At 35.9% G+C, this 24,399-nt stretch overlaps 1 protein-coding gene across 3 annotated transcripts in view; it reads right to left on the minus strand.

Moving 5' to 3' along the window:
• LOC112631426 (protein FRA10AC1) overlaps window positions 1-23,924 on the minus strand; it is a 33,246-nt gene extending 9,322 nt beyond the window's left edge. The window contains exons 1-12 of one of the 3 annotated variants that reach the window (XM_025396546.1): window positions 23,733-23,918; window positions 23,045-23,164; window positions 21,412-21,488; window positions 19,699-19,794; window positions 19,525-19,570; window positions 15,923-15,999; window positions 13,633-13,716; window positions 12,986-13,070; window positions 8,368-8,413; window positions 6,268-6,381; window positions 5,057-5,099; window positions 2,454-2,572 (exon numbers count right to left, since the gene is read on the minus strand). In XM_025396546.1, the coding sequence (XP_025252331.1) occupies window positions 2,454-2,572; window positions 5,057-5,099; window positions 6,268-6,381; window positions 8,368-8,413; window positions 12,986-13,070; window positions 13,633-13,716; window positions 15,923-15,999; window positions 19,525-19,570; window positions 19,699-19,794; window positions 21,412-21,488 (787 nt within the window). In that variant the 5' untranslated portion in view covers window positions 23,045-23,164; window positions 23,733-23,918. Of the gene's footprint in view, window positions 1-2,453; window positions 2,573-5,056; window positions 5,100-6,267; window positions 6,382-8,367; window positions 8,414-12,985; window positions 13,071-13,632; window positions 13,717-15,922; window positions 16,000-19,524; window positions 19,571-19,698; window positions 19,795-21,411; window positions 21,489-23,044; window positions 23,165-23,547 lie in introns of all 3 variants that reach the window. The other 2 variants (XM_025396544.1, XM_025396545.1) reach the window with 2 other exon arrangements.
• Between the last annotated feature and the right edge of the window lie 475 nt (window positions 23,925-24,399).

The raw sequence follows: 24,399 nt of genomic DNA on the forward strand, positions 1-24,399 counted from the left end.
CAATGATAAAGCTAATTCTAGATGATCCCAGATAAGGTATAAAAGAGTTCCACATGGTTTTCCTAAAAGTTTGCTAAAATTTTGTTATTTTCTGTTATATACCATAGAAGTTGGGGGTAAAAAGCTGTATTTCTAGAGACTTTGCTTTCAAAGGCACTCTAAATAGAGAATACATAGGAAAGAGATGTCTCAATTCCACCTGGCTTTGGTCTTCTATCCCTGAAGAATCTTCAAAGTCTTTTACTCTCTCACTATTACTTATGTTGAACATGAGCCAGTGGGGTGCCAGGGATATAGCAATGAACAAAGTAGGAAGAATCTCTGCCTCTTTTTGGCTTTTACATCGTCATATGTGTAATAATGGAAAGTGTCAGGAGCCATGACAGCATTACATATGAGAGTCCTAATTTAGATTCAAGGTGGGGGATGAAATCAGGAAAGGATTGGAAAAGACATTTAAAAGCTTAGACCTGAAGGATGAGCTGGGATAGAACTGAGGGTTTTAGGAAGAGAAGATGCAGCATCCATGTAACCCCTAAAATTGAAAGAGGCTTGACATTTTGCAGAAACTGAAAGGCTACATGGGGGGAGTATGAACGTGAGGTATGGAGTGGTGAGAAACAAGCCTTGTATGGCACACAAGTTCTGGATCCCACAGAACCTTTTAGCTTTGTCCAGGATTTTGGTTATCAGCCTAAAAACAACAGGAAATAACTGATTTATGGAGAATGGATTAAGAGGAGGGAAGGTGGAATGGCAGGACAGAGGCAGAACCCGTAAGGAGAATATAACAGTAGCCTATAAGAGAAAATATAGAGGTTTGTAGTAGGGTGGAGAGAACTTCAGAAATACATCCTCTGGGGGTAAAATTCACAGGACTTGGTGACAAATTAAACATAAATAATAAGGTGAAAGAAAGTATCAAGGATAATCCCCAGATTTCTGATATTAGTTTTTAGGTCAACATAGGTGTCATCTACTGATGGAACACTAAAGGAAAAACGTCTATAAGGAAGATCACATGCATATCTATGCATAATATGAAGGGTCCAATCCCAGCCCTGAACCTTAGTATTCATCTACCTCATCTATTTTAATTGTACTGAGTAACATTTTATAAAGTAGAGACTAGTTCTTTCATTTGGAATATGCAGTGATTAACATGGTATCACAGTTGTGATAAGAATAAACATATAATACAATGAGGGCAACAAATTTCTTAAGTGACATATTAAATATTTTACTAGCATATAAGGATAAATAACTTTTTAAGACTCAAAAGATACTTTTAACATTTATTGGTTAAAATTTACCTTAGAGGGGAAAATAATTAACATAGAGACAAAAAGGCATTCTGCTACAAATGCCGTCTCTCAATAAGCAATAAAATGACAATATCTTCCTCTCACCATCTATCAATTTTACGAAGACTAAAGCTTGATGACACCATATACTTGAAGCTATGGGAGTAGACAGTATCACAAGGGCATGTAGATTTAAACTCTGCTACATAATGAATATATCATGATGTGCAAGAAGAAGTAAATGCTTCTAAGAATGCAACATATCTAATGATCTTCATAGCTGGAGTAGGAGAGCCCTCTCCTGTCCAAATATTGTATTAACATTGGCTTGAATCTAATTCAATTACCTATCTAGATTAAGTATGATTCACTATAAATTACAGCTGATTTGACTCTACTTTATTATGGACAAAAAAAGCAACTAGAAGTAACCTTCGTAATAGCTAATATGTGCCAAGTACTATGCAAACTGCTTAATGAATTATCTCATTTCAACTTCTGAACAATTCTAAAAGGAATCATGACCATTTTACGCATAAAGAAATTGAGTCTTAGAGAGCTTAAGGACTGCTGAGGAAAAAGCAGGCAGTTCTAAGTATACGTGCACAGCACTATGCTAGGTTCTGAGAACACAGATACATGACAATCTTTCTCATTTCTAGAACCTCATAAACTAGTGAAAAAATCACACAGGCCATTATAAATAAAATCAGTATTATAATTTTATATTGATTTATAGATTACAGACTGTTTAAAGGCACTGATCAAAGTGCCTTTCACATTCTCATTTGAGTTTCCACAACAAGCTTGACCAGCATGAGATATTCACCTCACCCCTATACATATAAGAGAAATAAAGCAGTTCAGTGACTTATCCAAAGTAACAAGTCTGTAGGTGACAAAGCCAGGAACTAGAAAACTGTTGGCAATATTATACTATCTGCCAAAAATGAACTAAAATTAATTTAGAGGAGTTCTTAAAACTCCTGTAAGTCACTTTAAGTTCATATCTAAATTCTCAGTAAGTTTCCTCTCAATTACCATAAAATGAAATTCTAACTGCATTCACCAATTAGATGAATGAAATACGGCAGATTATATTTCATGCTCACAAATGTGAGTAGATGCTTTATCTTAATTTCCTTTTACCTTTATCTTTTTTCTTGGAGGCCTCTTCTGCAGAAGATAATCTGGATTTTTTACGTGATGACTCTCCACAATCTGTTTTGGTTTTATCTTTTCTTTTTTTTGACTTGATTTCTTTTCTCCTTTATGTTAAACAATATAAAATTAAAGTTAACTTTTCCAACTGACCTTTTCAAAAATAAAAACCATCATATGAACAAAAAACCAAAATCAGTTAAAACACTTATTTTTTAAATGTGATTTATATAATAAGGAATGTTAAGTGAGTCTGTAAATATTTTAGGCTAGTATATTAATTAAAACTATTCTGTAAGACAATAAAGTCTTAACACTGAGACAAATAATTATTTTCTATAAGTTCTGTATACAACCATAGTAAATACAAATTATAATTGTATTTGTTTTCTTCTTTCTATATTCTATCACTTAGCCTTTTAAAACGAAATTACAAAAACAAATCTCATTTCTCTTCACATAATCCATATCCACCTACATGTTAAAAAAGCACAAATAAGGTGAAACTGGTGAACAGCTCTAAGCCACCAGTAAATAGAAATTTCTTCTCTTAAGAATAAAGGAATATAGTAAAAGCATAATGGAATGAAAACGGAAAGGGCTTATTGTTAATTCATATATCAACATCAGGCCACTTATAATTTATACTCTTATTGTTGCAGTTTTATCTCTTCTAGGCCAGGTTTACAAGGTTGGCAAGCAATTACTTAATTTTAATAGGTTAAAAAAAGAAATACTAAATGGGAAAAGGTGATAATGCTGAAATTGGGACTGGCAAGGAGGATAGAGACAAAGGTAAAGATTACTTTCAAAAAACTTGTTCAGTAGATTTTCCAAGTTAAAGTACATATACCAAATGCTATAATAGTATTTAATGCAGTCACCACTTTTGCCTATTTCATAAGAATCATTTCCATTTTGAAATGAAGTTCAAAAGTCAAGGTCAAAACAAATCTCTGGTTCCTTTCAATATCACTGATAGGAAGGGGAAATAAAGGTTTAGGCTATTCCAGTAACCTAAAAAAGTTCCAGCTCAGTGTGGAGGCTTATGCCTATCATCCCAGCACTTTGGGCGGCTGAGGCAGAACTGCTTGAGTCCAGGAATTTGAGACCAGCATGGGCAACATAGGGAAACACCATCTCTACAAAAACTTTAAAAAAAATTATCCAGGTGTGGTGATGTACACCTGTAGTCTCAGCAATTCTGGAGGCTGAGATGGAAGGATCACTTGAGCTCAGGAGACTGAGGCTGCAATGAGCCATGATCACACCACTGTGCTTCAGCCCAGCCAATAGAGTGAGACCTTGTCTCAAAAAAATAAAGAATAATGAAAATAATAAAAATAATTCTGCTAATTTTAAGAATTAAAAATATTATTTAACATTTATTTTTAACAGCTAAAGTACTATATAGGCACATTTATGACAAAGCTATTATTTTTTGACAACCCATGTGATTGAAAAAAAAGAAAGCTATTCTAAAATTAATATGCTTAAGTATACATTTTATAAAGTTGCAAAAGTTGAACTAATTTAACTGTTATTCAGGGCATAAAACCTGACCATCACGAAGGCAAGTTGCAAAGAATCAGTCTGAACATCTTTAATGCCAGGTACTGTGGCAAGCAATTTACATGCACTTTCATTTATTCCCCACAATAGCCTGAGTAGCCTCATTTTTACAGGTGATAAAATTAAGTCTTACAGAGGTTAAGCAGTTTGTCCAAGAGGAAGCCTAGTAAGTGGAGAAGCTGAGATTAAAAACGCAGGTCTGATTTCAAACCCCATCACTGCAGGTCACTGGTATTCCCACACATTCAATGTGGCAGATACAGTAAAGCTCATTCAATAAAAGCCTGATTTTAACTTTTTTTTCTTTTCTTTTCTTTTCTTTTTTTTTTTTTTGAGACAGAGTTTCGCTCTGTTGCTAGGCTGGAATGCAGTGGCTCAATCTCGGCTCACTGCAACCTCCGCCTCCCAGGTTCAAGTAATTCTCCTGCCTCAGCCTCCCCAGTAGCTGGGATTACAGGCACCTGCCACCACACCCAGTTAATTTCTGTATTTTCAGTGGAGACAGGGTTTTACCATGTTGGCCAGGCTGGTCTCGAACTTCTGACCTCAAGTGATCCACCCAACTTGGCCTCCCCAAGTGCTAGGATTACAGGCATGAGCCACCGCGCCGGTCCTTGATTTTAACGTTAAAATGAGTATAGAGGTGTCTAATCCTTTGTAAGAACAGCAAACTCCAGCTAAAACACTGTCTAAATGAGACACAAGAACCGCTTTATGAAGTCTGCTTTACAACGTAATTTCTAACATTAAAGTGTCAGGACACTGGCTCCAAACTAAAAACTCTAACATCCATCTACCACCCCACATAGGGCCTTTACATTTAAAACTGCTTGGCAAGAATAGGGCATGGTGGACTTCTAAACTCCTGGTTTATGTAGCCCTATGACAATGCCAGATTTTCTACATGATCAACCAATTCAACCATCAACCACCCAAGTCTACACTTAGACACTTAGTGCAGGTAAATGACTATATCCTGGATTACCAAACATTAAGAATGGCATTTTAAAAGACATTACCTGTGATGAAAATTTAATTTAATGGAACATTCTTGGCATAACCCTAAAAAGAAAAGACACCAATGAATGGTTGATTTTGAATAACCACACTGCTAATCTAGTTTTAATATCATAAATTTGCACTTTCTTTATATTCCATCACTATAAGAGGGGAAACAATCTGAAGAAAACAATCCGCCCTTCATCACCTCAAAAATGCAAATACATACACACATACATATAACAAAAATACTAGATTGCTTGAGGAATTGAAAACATTCTAACACTATTTTAGAAAAATGTGTTGTCAATTTGTTCTAAAAACAAACTGTGTTCCACAGGCACGTTAACATGTGTCTCACATCAAAGATACCTAATAATAATGTGGATATAGTCATTTCCTCTGAAGTATTCTAAGAACTTTCAAACGCAAAGGAACTTTTCAAATAGTTCCATTTTTTTTTTTTTTTTTTTTGCCTTAATCTCAGTTCACACTGGCTGACTTTTCCTCTTGAGCACTTCCAGAAGGAACTCAGAAACCAGCCTGTATTGACGTGCATAAGTAGCATGTGGGGACGTTCTTGACTTTTATTAGGTATGAGCAGGAAACTCTGAAGGCACATTTACTTAGAACCCAGAGAAGGCTAAAGGCAATAATATGATGAGGGAGAGAAACAGCTGACACATGAAGACTAGCTTAAAAAATAAATAAAAGAATGACAGACTCTAAAACATGCATCCTAAGGGAAACTGCTATATTCTGGAGTATTTATTCCCTATGGTTTTAAGACTGAGGTCAAGAACAATTACACTTTCCTAAAGTTTTTCTTTATTAATACTGTCAAACAGAGTGAATTTATTCATTATCTGTGCTACAACAATATCACTGAGTAATCAGCTAATGTGAGATTTTACACTGCCTTTTCTGATATTGTGCCTCTTAGCTATGTAATGTGGTGGCATTCTCACGTGAATGGGGACAGAGCCCCACTCTACAAATTACCAGTTTACATTTGACATTAGAATTCTTTTTACTGAAACACCATTGTAATGCTAAAAATGTAAAAATTTGAGGCTCAAAAGTTGAGACTTTGGGAAGCTCCAAGAAAAAAGAGCACTTCCAGAAAGATATGTTAAAAATTGCATTCGAATTTTAAAGTCTATATATTTTTAATTTTAAATTAAAGACAAACTTGGAAGAATCAATCGTATCCCCCCTAAAATCAACTTACTTAATTTAACAAGTGCATTTCTCTTTTCACCATGCTCAACATAACCAAAATTAACTTCCCAACTCTTTAAGCCTTCTTTTTTATCACAATATTTATTTCCACAGAAAAACTGACCTGCAGAAAGGAAAGGAATATTAGCTATGGTAGTTGGCGACAATATTTATCTATATGATCTAGTATTATCCCTAAAATGCACTTCTAAAATATGTAACTTAGCCATAGTCAGCCTTTAAAAACTGACCAGAGTAATATGTTCAACCAACTTGTAAACAAGTATCGAATCAAAGTACTGTTACCAAAAAAATCAGTCACAGAATTCTTGCTTGATAGACTGTATTTAGATAGACATTTTAGGGACTCCCTATTAGGGAATCTTACACTTTGGAAAGACAGTATTAAAGAACGGACATATTTCTCAGAAAGTTGGTTTAAGGAAACAAACAAACAAAAAATGTACTCACAAATACCCCAAAAGAAAAAAACACACTTTCCAAAGTACATGCACTTATAGCTGGGTGAAACCTTTCAATATTTAATGGTCATAATAAAGTTAATATTTTTAAGTATTAGCATAATGACATTTAAATACGAGCACAGATGGCCTTGAAAACACAATTAAAAATTCTAGCACTTTGAGGCAAAGTACAATATGTAGTCAAACCAGATACTCTAAATTTTAGTATAACTTGACACTATTATTAACATCACCCACATCACCACGTCCACAATATATTAAAACCTCCAAAAAAAGACTAACTGATAACCTGAGAGAAAAAAAGAGAAACGACTCAACAGTAATTTACTTTGGCAAAAAGACAAGACAAACTTTTATTAATTTATATCACAATAATTTGCACCAACAGGAGCAAATCTGTAACCAGCAAATCTTCTTTCATAAAAATTAAGAAATTATCAAAATGAATTTAGAAAACTACACCCTAAAAAGACTGATTTCTAAATCAGCCTTTTAAACTCATTCCAAATGAGTATTTTATTAAATCTATATTTTTAGTAGGTAAGGCTTTGTTAAAATAGTAACAAAATTATAACTTTATAAAAGAAATCACAACAGTAGCTTTCTTTTCCTTCCCTAACTAGTCCTTTATTCAGTTATATGAATGTAGAGACTACCCATCAATTTTTTTTTAAAAGGTAACATTATAAACTCACCTGAAAATCTCATTCAATAAAAGTACAACATCTTAAAACTGTGATAGACATTTCAGGATTTCTCATTATTTTAGATAAAAACATACACTAAAGTATAACCTTAGGAAAAGTTAAAATAGCTTTAAATTTATTCTTTTTCCTTAATGTTGTTTCATGGCATATCCAATTTCACACCTAACATATCGAATTTATGGAAGATATATATGAGCTACAATGATAGCATAAATATTTAATCATTTAAAAATGTAATCTTTCCATTTAAAATATTTTTTAAAGTAAGTTTAAAATTATTTCCTTAGTGCTACTACATAGTTTTCAGTACTTTAACACTTAAAATGCAATTACTCAGTAAGGAGCTAATTTTATAGCAAGAGACAGTATGGAGATACACAATTTCCAGGAAAAATATTATGAATAGATTTACAATAATGCATAGAAAAAGCATTTACTGATTGCCTACCAAATGTCTGGTCTTTTGCTATTAGAGTAAGTATTTGGGCTCAATCTCAGGGACTTCCAAAAATGAGTACTAGCCTGACCCAAAATTCTATTGGGTTTAAAATGATACTTCTACTTTCAAAATGTGGATTTGGCTGAAAACAGTAATACCAATTCATTATTCCAAAAATTAACAAAGAACGGAAAAGAATAATGCTTTCTTTTTGTTGAAAGTTGTCTTGCTATGAAATCTTTAATTTGTTAAATATTTTCTACATATTTAGAAATTCGTAGAACATTCAACTGAATGTTCTAAAGGCAAAATTATAAAGGTAATAATTATTAAAGCATTATATTCTGTCCTTTGCTAATAATGTACCATGAATACACCTTCTCTAATTTTACTTTTGTAGATAAGAATTTCTTGTTCCAATTCAGAAGCTTAACGAAATAAGTTTATCCTATTTAAAAGTAAAAATTTTAAAGAATTACCTTTTCCTGAAATTACTTCTTTTTCTACTCGCCACCTAAATCCAAACTGACAATTAAAAAATTACATTTATGTCAATGTAAATTTAAATTAAATTTAAATTATACAGAAATCTAAACATGGAACCAACAATGACATTCACCAACCTAAAAAATAAATGTAATTCCCATGACAGATTGTTCTCTTCTTATAGGATTTGAAGAAAATACACTGAACAATTAGCAATTTATCTGTTAAGAACAACCGACTTTAAGATAGCTAAAAAGTTATAGGTGCCAGACCACAAGATACCTAAGTTAACAAATAAGATGTCCTGTTCTGTAAGACTGACATGAAAAAAAGAGGTTATGGTATAGTAAAGAGGTAGTATATTCTAGTACAAAAAGTAAAGCCTTTGGAGTCAGATTATTTATGTTTGCATTTTAGCTCTACCACTTAACAGCTGTACAGTACAGGGCAAATTATTTAATCTCTTTTTGCCTCGGCTTCCTCATATATGTAAAGTAGAAATATGAGTACCTACTTCCTTGGTACTCAGAGGTTTAAAGAAGTTTAAATGAGATAATACATAAGAAGCACTTAGAATAGTAACTAGTAGACTCCAACAATCATGCTTCTTGGTATTTACCCAAATGAGCTGAAAACTAATGTCCACACAAAAGCCTAAATATAGATGTTTACAGCAACTTTATTTCTAATTGCCAAAACTTGGAAGCAACCAAGATGTTCCTCATTAAGTGAATGGATAAACAACTGTGGTACATCCAGACAATTAATATTATTCAGTGGTAAGAAGAAATATCAAACCATGAAGACATGGAGAAACTTAAGTGCATATTACAAAGTGAAAGAACCCAATCTGAAAAGACTACATATATATGATTTCAACTATATGATATTCCGGAAAAGGCAAAACTATGAATGAAGTAGAAAGATCAGTAGTTGCCAGGGATTAGGAAGGTGGGATGAACAGGTGGAGCACAGAGGATTTTTAGGGCAGTGCAAGTATTCTCTACGATACTGTAATGGTAGACATACATCATCACACATTCGTCAAAGCAGTAGAATGTACAATATCAAGAGTGAACCCTAATGTAAGCTATGGACTTCAAATGATAATGATGTATCAATGTAGGTTCACTGATTGTAACAAATGTACCACTCTGGTGTGGGATGCTGACAGTAGGAGATGCTATGCATACATGAGGGCAGGGGGTATATGGGAACTCTGTACTTTCTGCTCAATTTTGTTGTAAACCTAAAAATGCTCTAAAAATTAAAAACAAACAAAAAATACACTTAAGAAAATTACTTGAACCCGGGAGGTGGAGGCTGCAGTGAGCCATGATCATGCCACTGCATTCCATCCACCCTGGGCAATTGAGCAAGATCCTGTCTCAAAACAAACAAAAACTACAACAACAACAAACAACAGAAACAAACAAACAAAAAACCACTCAAGTCCAGAAACATGCATACCTGTACCCAACTCAAGAAGCTCTTGTCACTCATTAGGTCTTAACCCTGGAAAAGTTACTTAACTTCTGTACTTCCTCTTCATGTATAAAAATGGAAATAGTAACAACCTTAAGTTCACAGGGTTGCTATAGTAAGACAGAGGATTCAGATAAAGTGTTCAATGCCTTGCTAACTTCAGTTTGTTGTGGGTTGTTTGTTTTGTTTGTTTGTTTTCAGCCTTCCAAATAGCTAGGACTACAGGCATGTGTACCCTGCCTGGCTAATTTTATTTTTTATAGAGATAAGGTCTCACTATATTGCCTAGGCTGGTTTTGAACTCCTGGCCTCAAGTTATCCTCCCACCGCAGTCTCCCAAAGTACTGGGATTACAGGCAACAGCCACTGTGCCTGGCAATTTCAATTATTTTTTTTAAAAAATCATCAATCTATTACTTGAATTTGGCAATTTTGTATTTTAAATGCAAATAAAGGCTCAAAACATTTCAAAATATTCTGATTAAAACCCAACAAAAATAAAATCCTCCAAATCTAGGGGAAAAAATAAAATTTCAGGATAACTCTGTTTAATTCTATTTTTTAGCCTATATATGTATGTGGAGATTGCTTGCATCCAACATATGTGAGGATGTCTACTGAAGCACAGCCAAGTGTAATAGTAATAGTTTCCAAACTTCTTCATTCATTAATCTATTCACCAGATAACTTACGAAGCAACTACCTAATGGGCTTGGCATTCCACTGAGGATAAAAAGTGATTATTAAAATAGTGTGTCACCAAGAAGGTTATAATCTTATGAGGAAATAATAAATGTAACAAAACAAATTACATTATATCCTACTAGTTAAAGACTGTATATTCTTTCCTGACATAAATGTCCTAGTTTGGATTAAAGTTGAAGTTATTCAGGATTTGGTGCTGAGCCTCCTTTTCTTCTCACTCTGCACTCATCACAATGAGGTCACGTACGCAAGCAGTAAACAAGGATTCTGACTTTATGACCATCGACTTGAACTTTTATGTATACGAAAAATAAACTTTCCAGCTCATTCAAGCCAGTGGTTTTTTTGGGGGGAGTGTTCTCTGTCCCTGCAGCTGGACCTAATCCTAACTGATACATTGATCCAACTAAAAAGGGGAAATGCAATAAAGAAAGGAATAGGAGTAAGAGGCAAAGATGGAAATTCACTAAAAATGCTCTAAAAGAATCTACTGTATATATTAGGAGCTGTTTTTAATTAAGTGAATAATACACTGTCTTTGTATAAATAAAGGGAAGAGAAAATGCATCCTAGTGAGGGAACCAAAGGCATTACTCTTTCTCCAACACCTCGAACATGGTATACCAAAACCAAACTCATTATCTTCCCCCCCAGCAAAAAAAATCACCCTTCAAATTCTGTATTTTTCTCAGCATCCGTGCTCAGAATCTGTGAGTCATATCTGATTTCTTGCTGCATTTACCCTCAAATACAATCACTCATCATGTTCTAGCAGGAAAATACATTTTTTTTCAAGCTTATTCTCTTTAAAGTACAATTTTTAGTGGTATTCTTTTTTAAAAAACTGAGTATTCAATTATTTAATTTTTATTTATGTATATTTTCTCCCCTCAACTAGACTAGTTTTTTCTTAAGAGTACTATTAATCCACAGTACCTAGTCCAGTTTCAATAGATACTGAACAACAACAACAAAATACTGAAGAATTATGATGGTATGAGGAGGTGGGGAAAAATAAAAGAAAAAAAGAAAAAAACCCCAACAACTTAAGAACAATCCATGAATAAGCCAGGGCTGAAAAAGCTCCTTTGTTACATGCTCCTAGAAAGAGATAATTTTCACACTTGATTTACAATATAGTAACTTTAGGTAACTCCAATTACTGTGGTGCTTTTTGAATCAGATGTGGTACAGAGAAGACAGCTGTGAACTAGAGTCCACAACTAGTTTACAAGAAACAGAAGTTTTGGGGATATATTAAGTGCATGGGTTTATAAATAGGGTATACAAAATGAACATTATTACTACTTTCTATAAGAAACTGTGAAGCAACACACTTATTAAAGGCACTACTGAAAAAATTATTAAATCAACCTGGTTCTAATGAGATCAAACGATTTAAATGACAAAGAAATCTTCATGATACATAAATATAAGATAGCTTTTTAAACAGGTTTTTGTCTTAATACAAATATACAGTATCTACAACACATATTTATGCAACCTTCCCTCCTCTCACATTTCTAACTGAGATCTGCTCCTGGGTCACCTTTTCCAGCCACAATTTGACGTTTGAGATAGAAATAAAAATAACTTTTTATTTTTTAGAGTCTCACTGTCACCCACACTGAAATGCAGTGGCACTATCATAGCTCACTGCAGCCTCAAACTCCCGGACTCAAGCAACCCTCTAACCTCAGCCTCCCAAGTAGCGAGAACTATAGGCATGAACCACTGTACCCCACTAATTTTTTCCAGTTTTTGTGGAGACAAGGTCTCACTATATTGCCCAGGCTGGTCTTGAACTCCTGGCCTCAAGCAATCTTCCTGCCTCAGCCTCCCAAAGTGCTGAGATTACAGGCATGAGCCATCACACCCAACCAAAAATAAAAATATTAACTAAAGTAAGATGTAAAGTGGGAAAGGAAATCTGACATTACTAATTAGCACTGATTGAAATGTTAATTTTACTAGAATAGACATTTACGTAATAGAAGATGTACATCTGGATCTCTATAAATGGTAATCAATTTTTAAAATCTATCAATTTCAAACATCATCTGTGAAATAAGACATTATTCTGTAGAGTTAAATCATTCATCACAATCACTAGAGGCTCTAGACTAGAGTCAGGATGAAACAGGATCCAATACCCACTTGTGTTTAATTTTAGACTTTTCATGCCTCAGCTCACAAAAGAAAAAAAGCATAAATTTCCTTCTAAATTTCCATAGGCCTTTCGTAAAATCCACAGCTGCAGAGGTTAAATGGTCCAAATGACACATCATAAATGCAGGACAACTGAGTCTAGAATTAGCATCTTTAAAAGAATAATGTGGGGGGGGGGGGCATGACAGTATAATAAAAGTTAATATTTTACTTGAATAAGAACCTCTTTCTATAAATATATGGAAAGCATACCTTATTTTCTTTGTATTTACTGAGATCTGCTATGCAGTATTCCTTAAATAATTTATCATAGTATTTCTTAGCAAGTCTCTTCTCCCTAGATCCATAAAAATATAAATATACATTTAGAAACTCAACCACGGTTTGCTACTTTCAAGTGATGTCAAAGAATACATATGACATAAATATTAAAGTTTTAAGAGAACTATTACTTACATGTGCATGGAATATCTGGATACTAACTATTAAAAGTGGTTCACTCAGGGAGGGAAATTGGAGAATGACAGTCACAAATGAGGAGAATCACTCTTCACTGTTTACCCTTTGTAATGTTTGGATTTAAAAAAACATTTTCAGGTATGACTTTTCTCTAAAACTTTAAAAATTAAAGCAGCAGCATATAATAGCATATTACAAGATAACACACAATACTGTAAAAAATAATGTTTTTGAAGACTAAGTCAAACACTGAGAAGTCAGTTAAAACTGCCAAAAATTACCAAAAGAACCAAATAATCCTAGGTATGATTTTATGTCCTTGATTCTGAACTGTTCTATGAAGGGGCTGAACACCTTGACTAAGTGACAAAAAACCACTCAGAAAACAGGAGAAACAGGACTAAAGCATTTGATGCATTATGCCTCTGATGGCTAATTACCAAGTCATGTCCATTTCGTCCTCCTCATTCCATAGGAATCTATGATTTTCTCGTATAACATCCAAATCTGTCTTGTCATTTTCCCTGGAAAACAGAACTTTTTCAATTTAATACAAAAACAAAAGTAGTCAAATTTAGGTTAAATAGCTCTGTGAGTTTTGGAAAATTTTATTAAAAATATAATACATGAATATAGTTCTTTTGTGAGTATATATATTTGTTCATATATTTATTAAAATACTTCAGTATTTTCAAAAGGTACTTATAAAAAACAGTACTATAGAAGCAAGTTAAATGGATAAGGAATCTGTCTGTAGCATTGGTTTCAATTATACAAATGGTGCTAAGTTACCAAAGCTAGAATGAGAAACCTGACTAAACACTAAATGAATAAAGAAAAGTGAATGAAAATAAGTTTCAGAATCTAACCAAAAGTCTATAAAACACCACTCTGCTGAGATTTAATTTTAAAAAATATGAAAAGTTTTCCATATCTCATTTTACTACAGTTTCCTAGGTAGAAGACTGAGTAAAGGAGGAAGAGAGCCAAAGGGATTGATCTTTCAAAATAAAATGCTAACAGTCTGGGGGTTAAAAAAAAAAAAAAAAGTGATTATTGGGAGATACAGGGGAGATAAATTGCGGGTAAATGAGATGGTACTAAAGTTTCTCAGAGCGCTACCAACTCAGAAAATTGTTAGAGGGAAAAAAAAAAAAACTCACATAAAACCAAGAAGTTCTAAGACCTGTGCACACTATTGCAGTACAATTCGCAATTGCAAAGCTATGGAACCGACCAAAGGGCCCATTAACCAATGAGTAGATAAAGAAAATGTGGTGTGTGTGTATATATATATATATACCATGGAATATTACTCAGCCACAGAAAGGAATGAAACGGTGTCTTTTGCAGTAACTTGGATGGAGGAGGCCATTATTCTAAGTGAAGTAACTCAGGAATGGAAAACCAAATGTCCTATGTTCTCATTGACGTGTAGGAGCTAAGCTATGAGGATGCAAAGGCAAAAGAGTCATATAATGGACTCTAGGGACTTAAGGCGGGGGAAGGCCAGGAGGGAGGTGAGGGATAAAAGACTACATTTTAGGAATAGCATACAGTGCTCGGGTGATGGGTGCACTAAAATCTCAGAAATCACCACTAAAGAAGTTATCCAGGCAACCAAAAACCACCTGTACCCCAAAAACTATTGAAATAAAAATAAAAATTAAAAAACCAAAAACAAGGCCAGGGGCGGTGGCTCACGCCTGTAATCCCAACACTTTGGGAGGCCGAGGTGGGCAGATCACCAGGTCAGGAGATCGATACCATCCTGCCTAACATGGTGAAGCCCCGTCTCTACTAAACATACAAAAAAATTAGCCGGGCGTGGTGGCAGGCGCCTATAGTCCCAGCTACTCGGGAGGCTGAGGCAGGAGAATGGCGTGAACCAGGGAGGCGGAGCTTGCAGTGAGCCGAGATCGCGCCACTGCACTCCAGCCTGGGCGACAGAGCGAGACTCCTTCTCAAAAACAAACAAACAAAAACACAAAAACAATAACAAACAAAACAAAACAAGAAGTTCTGACAGAAGAGTCAAACATGGGAAGGGCTTTGATGTGCAAGAAATGCTAGAGTGAGATTTCTTGTTTACCTTTTTTAAAAAGCAATCCCAAACATTAAGGTCTAAAAATTTCCTTATTTCAAAGATCCTTGCCAAGAAGACACATGGTATACCTCACATATCCTTTTATCACCAGGGTTGTGCCCGGCTCAGCATGTATAGAGTCTACCTGAGGCCTGTTCAAAGATATTGGATTCATGAAGAGCTACTCAGTTAGGACCTGTGGATGGTATCTCTACCTTATAATATAAAAAAGAAACTGGGGCCAGGAGCGGTGGCTCATGCCTGTAATCCCAGCACTTTGGGAGGCCAAGGCGGGTGGATCACGAGGTCAGGAGTTCAAGACCAGCCTGACCAAGATGGTGAAATCCCGTCTCTACTAAAAATACAAAAATTAGCCAGGCACGGTGGCAGGAGCTTGTAATCCCTACTCGGGAGACTGAGGTAGGAGAATTGCTTGAACCACGGCAGCAGAGGTTGCAGTGAGCTGAGATCAAGCCACTGCTCTCTAGCCTGAGCAACAGAGTGAGACTCCATCTTAAAAAAAAAAAAGGCAAACTGGAATAGAAAGCAGGGAAGAATGACAGAATCAGAAGGCACAGTAGCTGTGGGTCTTTGAAGTTCTCCATAACCCACATTCCCTTCTATGTAAACTTCCTGATACTTACCCCAAACGCTTGAAATCTTCTTTTTTGCCACCATAATATAAAATGTAGTCATTTACAAACTTTGTATGTCTTTGATACTGAAATGCAAAAAATTAAGGATTTTATTCTCTCAGGAGTTGTTTGGTGTCATAATATATTGCCGATTGGGGGTAAAAAAAGCATAGTATGAGTCTATTTAGTTTCTTTAAAAATATTCACCGCTGGGCGCGGTGGCTCATGCCTGTAATCCCAGCACTTTGGGAGGCCGAGGTGGGCGGATCACGAGGTCAGGAGATCGAGACCATCCTGGCTAACACGGTGAAACCCCATTTCTACTAAAAATATAAAAAATTAGCTGGGCATGGTGGCGGGTGCCTGTGGTCCCAGCTATTCAGGAGGCTGAGGCAGGAGAATGGTATGAAAACAGGAGGCAAAGCTTGCAGTGAGCCGAGATGAGGCCACTGCACTCCAGCCTGGGCAACACAGCGAGACTCTGTCTCAAAAAAGTAAACAAATAAATAAAAATAAAATATAAAAGTATTCACATAGTATACATGCTTATACATTCAGAAAATCTAGAAGGGTATATATTAAATTGTTGAAAGTGAAGATTGTAAAGTAGAGGCTTTCTTTTGAATATTTTTCAAGCATACACTACTCTTGTGATAAAAATATATCTCCATCTGGGGAGAAAGACAGCTTCTTATTCTATTGCTGAACTGCATATAGTCTCCTACCACCACTCATTCTAATAATCACAATATGAAAAATTTAAAAATTATAGTTTCTAAAAGTAAAGTAGAATTTATCTTTCATTATCATAAAATATAATTTATCTATTTTAGCAATGATAAAGCCTCTAAGTAGAAGATGCAACTTTTATAATATGAAATCCTAACATTAAACTTTCAAAAAAAGCAAATATAAAAAATCAGTTTTTATATTGTCTTTTCAATTCAAAGAATAAAATGCCATGTTTACTTTCAAAGCAGTGTAACAAAATATATGAGCATTTTACTGTTTTAAAAAGCTCAACAGCTCTCTCTCTAGAGCCAAACATGCATATAATAGCTAACCTCGCCTTCTACAATACTCTGTGACTATTACATTAAAGATATACAGTGATTTAATTGATCATAATGCATACTAATAGACAATTTAATCAGACAATGATATTTTCATATTGTAACAAACCAGTTACTATTTCAGGGGGAAAAAAAAAAGAAAGCGAGAGAGAGACAGAAAGAAAAGCCAAATATCTGGAGATCTGGATTCTAGCTCTCGATCTACCACTAACTGGTCACGTGACCATGGCAAGTCATGTAACCTATTAGAGCTGGGGTCAGCAAACATTTTCTGCAAAGGGCCAGATGGTAAATATTTCAGGCTTTGCAAGCCATATGGTCTCTGTTGCAAATGCTCAGTTCTGCCATTTTAGCATGAAAGCAGCCAAAGACAACATATAAATGAAGCATGGGTGTATTCCAATATAATTTTATGTACAAGAACAGGTGGCGGGTGGAACTTTTGCTTCCGGGAAGATGGAGTAGGCAAAGATGTACTACTCCCTATTCCTCATACTAACAACAACTAAAATCCTTGTACATTATATATCAAATATAAAAAGACTCTAAAAGGTAGAGGGAAGAAGGCATACCACTAGGGACCTCCTGAAGACCTATGGTATGACATGATAGCGAGTTCCCTAGGTTTTCTTTTTGTCTCATATATCCTAGATTTGGAGGTAAAGAAGCTGACAACCTGGAAACACCAACAGGCACGGACTAAAAAAGCCTCAACGAAAGCCTGTTCTCTCTAACCAAATGTCCAAGAGTCAGTTTAGCAAGACAACTTTTAGACAATAACTACTTTACTCTTGTCAAACAACCCAAAGAAAACTGTGGCTCCCAGTCAGAATCGCAATTATTAAAAAGTCAGGAAAAAACAGATGCTAGCAAGGTTGTGGAGAAACAGGAACGCTTTTACACTGTTGATGGGAATGTAAAACGGTTCAACCATTATGGAAGACGATGTGGCAATTCCTCAAGGATCTAGAACCAGAAATATCATTTGATCCAGCAATCCCATTACTGGGTATATACCAAAAGGAATATAAATCATTCTATTATAAAGATACATGCACATGTGTGTTTATTGCAGCACTATTCACAATAGCAAACACATGGAACCAATTCAAATGTCCATCAATGATAGACTAGATAAAGAAAATGTGGTACATATACACCATGGAATACTATGCAACCACAAAAAGGAACGAGATCATGTCCTTTGCAGGGACATGGATGAAGCTGGAAGCCACCATCCTCAGCAAACCAACACAGGAACAGAAAACCAAACACCACATGTTCTCACCCATAAATGGGAGCTGAACAATGAGAACACATGGACACAGGGAGGGGAACAAAACACACTGGAGCCTGTGGGCAGGGAAGGGCGAGGGTGACGGGTTGACAGGTACAGTAAACCACCATGGCACATGTATACCCTATGTAACAAATCTGCATGTTCTGCACATGTATACCAGAATTTAAAGTAATAAAATAAAATAAAGAAAAAAATAAAATAAAATAAATCCTCAAACACAAAACAAAAAACAAACAAAAAAACTGTGGCTCCATCTCCACCTATGCCAGAAAAGGAGTGTCTATACTTTCACTCTCACCAGGCTCTAACTAGGTGCCCCCAATGCAGTGGGTGTCAGAGAAGGCAGAGCAAATGTTTAAATGCTAAAGGAACAAACGGCAGATGAGATCCATGGAAAAGCTAAGCTACTAGGTTAGGAGATAAGAGGAATAAATCAATTAGTGACACAATGGTACTTCTATAACTTAAAGAAAAATATTGGAATAACACAGTGAAACAGATGATTACAGGTACGGGGCGTATCAAATTGACACTGTCTCCTTCTCCCAATTCTGATCACAGCAATAAATACCCAAAGATACTTCAGTTCTTGCTTGGTCTCTCTTTAATTCTCCAATATTCTCAACAGCAGTATGGATGGCCAGTGTAGCAGTTAAGCATCATTAGCCAGTCTTATTAAAAAACTGAGTTGAGAAATGGCTATAACCAGAAGGCAGGGTTTATCTTAAAGATAGCTTTAAGTCATACCTAAAAATTAAAGCCATGGCAGGCCTGAGGACAGTCCACAGGCAGGCCTCATTTTATTTCTACTTTTTCCTTAGATCCAGGGACAGGCTGGATAGACCTAATTTTAAATACAAGTTTTGTAGAGACCTTAAATAGCAAAGAACTAGGTAGGAAAAGCATAAATTAAAATGAGACTAAAGATAAGTATAGGAAAAGGAAATGTTGAAAGCTTGAAAAAACAATTAGGAAAATATATTTGCAGATTCATGTACTTTATAAACCTATTTATAGAGTACTAGTAATATGTTTCATTATTTTTGTCTCTAAATCTTTCCTATATATTAGTAAAAGAGAATTGTACCCAAAAGTATAAATGGCAAAATCCTACATCACTAAATACTTATCTTTAAAAATAAAAAGGCCTATTTGACTTCACAAAATTTTATAAAACAAAAAAGCAGATTTTAAAATATTCTACTAGTTATAAAAATCTGGAAATACAAAAAGGATACAGCATCCATAGCTATGAGATGAAACCTTCTATTTCTTGCTTCTTCCCTGTTAAAACAAATTTTTTAAAGAAAATTCAAAATGTCTATATTCAAATGAACATAATCAAATCTTTTAGTCCATAGTTGATGAAGCAACTTAAACCAAGAAATAGAATTGACATTGAAATACCATACCTATCCAGCAATTCCGCTGCAACTTGTTTATGGGCCACCTTTCCATGCTTTTCTTTCTGAAATGGTTTTTGGAGCAGTAAGTCATCTTCAACTGTCCTGGTATATAAGAAGAAAATAAGAGTTCATTTTTTCCAAAGGTTATTTTCTAATTCTTTGTATTTTCATAATTGGAATATACTTTAAAGAATGTAAGTCTTAGCTTTAAGGAGACTCACTGATCTTTAACAAGATACTTTACATTTCCTTAAATAGCTTAATTAATACCTTAACGTTAACACCCATAACATGGGGAAGATGAAACTAACAAAAGCATGGACTCTAGTGTCATATCACCTAGGTTCCTGATTCAAATCCTAATTCTGTCAATTACTACTTTAATCTTAGTAAGACTCGATTATATATCTCTTTGTTTCTTAATTTCTCTATCTGTAACATAGTGATAAGGAAGTTTCTGGTAATTAATAATAAGCAAAAAGCAAGGCTGATTATAGAGAAAACAAACCATAGATCAAGCTCATCCAACCTGTGGGCCTCATGTGGCCCAGGATAGTTTTGAATGTGGCCCAACACAAATTTGTAAACATTAACACATTTGTTCACAATTTTTTTTAACCTCATTGGGTATCATTAGTGTATTTTATGCAGGCCCAGCACTGCTCCAGGCCAACAGTGTGAGCCAACAGACTCACAATTGTGTGTGCTCCACTGTAGTGTGTGGCCTAAGACAATTCTTCTTCTTCCAATGTGGCTCAGGGAAGCCAAAAGATTGGACACCCTGCCATAGACGATCAGCCCTAGTTACAGTGATGAATATAATCCTGGAGCAGAGTATCCAACTAGATTTGCTCAAATTCTGTTCTTACAAAGTAATATTTTTGAATGAAAAATCTAGAAAATGTAAAACATCAAAAATGTAATTTATTATAATTAGTACTATCCTTTGAGTTATCACAAAGACTGAGTATCCTACAAAAATGTTCAGACACTGTGAGTATGCCTAATATATTGCTCTCAGTGTGAAATGATAAGCCAATTTCTGTAAGTTTGCTTAGCAAAAATTAGTCAACAGCCTGGTATGTAAGTCTGGTTAGTATACATCAGTCAACCACTCCTGAGTCAAAGTATAAAACTGAGTTTCTATGCACTGAAAGCTAAGAACAATGCTCCTATGCACAGCAGCTCCACCAAGACATATCCTGCTTATAATGCACAGGCTTTATGTGCTAAGAGTTCTTGTTTCTTGCAGTTCAATAAAACCTTCCTTGAGTTTCTTCCCATGACCTCTTAGTCTGCTCATTCATGTATCCATAAGAACTGTGCTGCATTATACTTTCATCCTCCATATTAACTTCACTTTGAAGGCAAGTACTGGCAAGGGACCACCATTCAAGCCCCTTCTGAGCTACATTTGCAAATAAACAGTTCTTGACAGTTGAATGAAAAATATATGCAATGAAAAGGTTTCACTGATTTCTGAAAAGATTCCAGAAATCTGAAACTCTTCTTTCCCTTTCAATAAACCCCTTCGCAGAATTATTATTTTTCCCACAATTGTTCTCCAATTTTTAATCAACGTATTAATTTAATGAAAACTTCACTAGAGCAATTGTCTTCACATGTAAACACAATTCAAAAATTTCACTCTTAGTTATTTATGCTTCATATTAATCTAGAAAGGATGTGAAAAACAGATCAATTAAAAAAAGTACTTACCTTGTTTTCCTTTTGCTGGATTCTCCACAGTGTTCATCATCACTAAAATCAGAATCGTAGCCTCCATGACCATGCATCTGTAAAGGAGTACAAAGCTATTTAGAATCTAGGTTGCCAATTGTCCAGGAAACAGAATAATTAAAAAATAAGTTACAGTTTTCAAGGATCATTGTGGGCAGATTCCTGTTCACAGGCCATCTAGCCATCTAAAACTTTCATTCACTTTTAAATAAGAGACACACCTTTCAGAAAATGCATCAACATTTTTCACCCTTAATTGTCATTAGGTGAACAAAGAAGGCTACTCTTTGATCTTTTCACTGAAAACCAGGCCTAGAAGCTGCAGTGACTGCTTACAAGGTTTAGCAATGCTTCACTTTTGATTCAGAGTAGTAGTAATCACTGTGTGTTTATCACCAACTTTGTTCCAGACATTTGTGTTAAGTACTTTACAAACGATGCTTCTAATTCTGCAAGTTAGAAAGTTATCTTCATTTAGGAAAGAAGTAATCAAAATAAAGTAAATCTATTTTACAAATCCAGTAAGTGGCTAATCTGCTCTACTTGATTCTTGTGCCCACAATTTCAACTACTCCAGATTTCCTCTCTGGAATATGATTTACTACATTCCAGGAGAATTACAGTACTTATGAACAGTACATCATCAATTGATGAAAATTTTCCTGTAATCTTTTTCAACATATGTAGAGATTTCCATTTTCTTTTGAGTTTCTTTAAGGTAAACCACCTTTCCCTTTGGACTAGTCAGCTTTCTCTTGTTTCATTTTATTTATCTAGTTATTTTTTGAGAGTCTTGCTCTGTTGCCCTGGCTGGAGTGCTGTGGCACCATGATGGCTCACAACATCCTCAACCTCCTGGGCTCAATTGATCCTCCCACCTCAGTCTCTCCAGGCTGAGACTATAGGAATGCACCACCACACCTGTCAAACTTAAAAAAAATTTTTTTTTTGTAGATAAGGGGTTTCGTCATGTTGCCCAAGCTGGTCTTGAACTCCTGGGCTTCAGCAATCCATCCACCTCAGCCTCCCAAAATGCTGGGACTTCATTTTTGAACTGAAACTCTTAGAAATGCTGGAAGACGTCAGTTGTCACTCAATTGTATTGGAAGAAGTTCCTGGTTCCAGCTTTACACTGAATTTGGAAGACACACTAAGATGGATGGATGGATTATTTGACTATTTGATGTCACAAATAACTAATTTACATGGCTGGAAGGAACAGTCCAGGTTAAATGATATATCAAATTATTAAAACTAATATAACGACAGCAAGTGCAGCAGGAAAAAGAGGAAAGAATTCCCTAAACTTCATTGCATTGGATCTATGATAAACGACGTTTCTAGTCCTGGCTACCTTGAATAAGTCATTTCATATCCCTGGACTTCATCTATTAAATAAGGTAGCTACGAGAAATAATCTTTAAGTTGTTTAAATCTTTAACAACCTTTAAAGTCTGTAACTCCACTTTCAAACTTAGGTGTGTGGGTATATACCTCTCTTCTCTGTCCCACTAAAATCCTAGAGGAAGATGCTAGTTAAGGTTGGAGACGAAGGTTAGAAAGCCACAGTTCCAACTCTACCCTCCCTTACATCTGTTATTGCCTTACACACCTGGATTTTACACCCTTTTTTAGGTCAACTCCAGCTGTCTTATCACATCTGTTCAAGCCATATTGTCCTCTCACTCTTTGTCCTATGTCCTCACTTTCTTTCCATCTTGATCGGGGACAGCTGTAGCATGGAGTTTAGAGATATATTCTGAGATCAGCCTACTAGAATTCACAGCCTGGCTCTGCACTTTCCATTTGTCTTTCTTTGGGCCTGTTCCTTAACCTCTCCAAGCCTCAGTGTCCTCATTTATAAAAAGAGGCTAGTAAGATGACTGACCTCATAGGAATGGAGATTAAATGAGTTACCTCATCTAAAGGGTTTTATCGTTGTCTTCTATAGTGAAACCCAGTAAATGTTAACTATCATCATCATCATCTTGTCCCTCGCCCCAGGACACCACTTCCTACTCTTGCTCCTACTCTCCCATTTCTTTATTAGCTGGCCGCTCCATCCAACCCATACCTTTCTTAACTCACTGGTTGAACTAAAAAGCTCTCACTCACTTCAGGCTACGAATCAACTGACAAGAGCCGGCAGAAACTCAAGAACGGAGATGCCAGGTGTCTCCAGAATCTGTCATCCAAAACAAAACCAAACAAAACCCGACAATCAACTAGTACTATATGAAAAGCAAGTTTTGAGGTCCTTCTCCCTGATGCCAAATATACCCACAGCCCTCGTCACACACCCTTTCCCTTCCTCCCTGTGTGCCAAGTTCGCCCCCGGAGTCGTCGTTTCCTTCTTTCCCGGCAGCTGCAGCGACGACCCACAGCCTGAGAGAGCCGCTGCAGGACAGGTCCCATGCGCCCGGCCGCGCAGCCTCCCCACAACCGCCGCCGCCGTCGCCCGCTACCCGCCTCTCCCTACGGGTCCCGACTGGGCACCACTTCCGGTCCTACACGACCACGTGTTACATCTAAATGGCACCGTCGCCCGAGTGCGCCGATCTTGTGCTACAGCCAGAACAGCTCCGGGAAACAAGGGCAGCGGGAGAAACGGCCCGGAAGGGACGAAGAAGCTCTCGGCTTTCGCCAAGTCGCAGCTCCCAGTTTTTCCCTGGACCGCCTTCCTTTCCCCTCTAGGGAATCCGGCATCTAGTACTGCTGGCACTGCTTGCTGCTCAGCCCACGGCTCTCATTTGAAAATATATTTTGTTTTACCCTGCCTATCACCTGCCGTCCTCTCTCTAGTAACCTTAGTAACGCCTCCTCGGAGGATCCTCGCAGAGCATCTCATCAGCGCTTCAGATCCGCCTCTCCCTCCTTCCCCCAGTAAAACAGTTCTCATAATTAGAACAAAAATATCTTTCCATCGTTTCACCACCCACACAATAGATACCATTCCAAAAGTAGTGC

The sequence above is a fragment of the Theropithecus gelada genome, chromosome 9 (assembly GCF_003255815.1).
Source record: "Theropithecus gelada isolate Dixy chromosome 9, Tgel_1.0, whole genome shotgun sequence".
Lineage (NCBI taxonomy): Eukaryota > Metazoa > Chordata > Mammalia > Primates > Cercopithecidae > Theropithecus > Theropithecus gelada.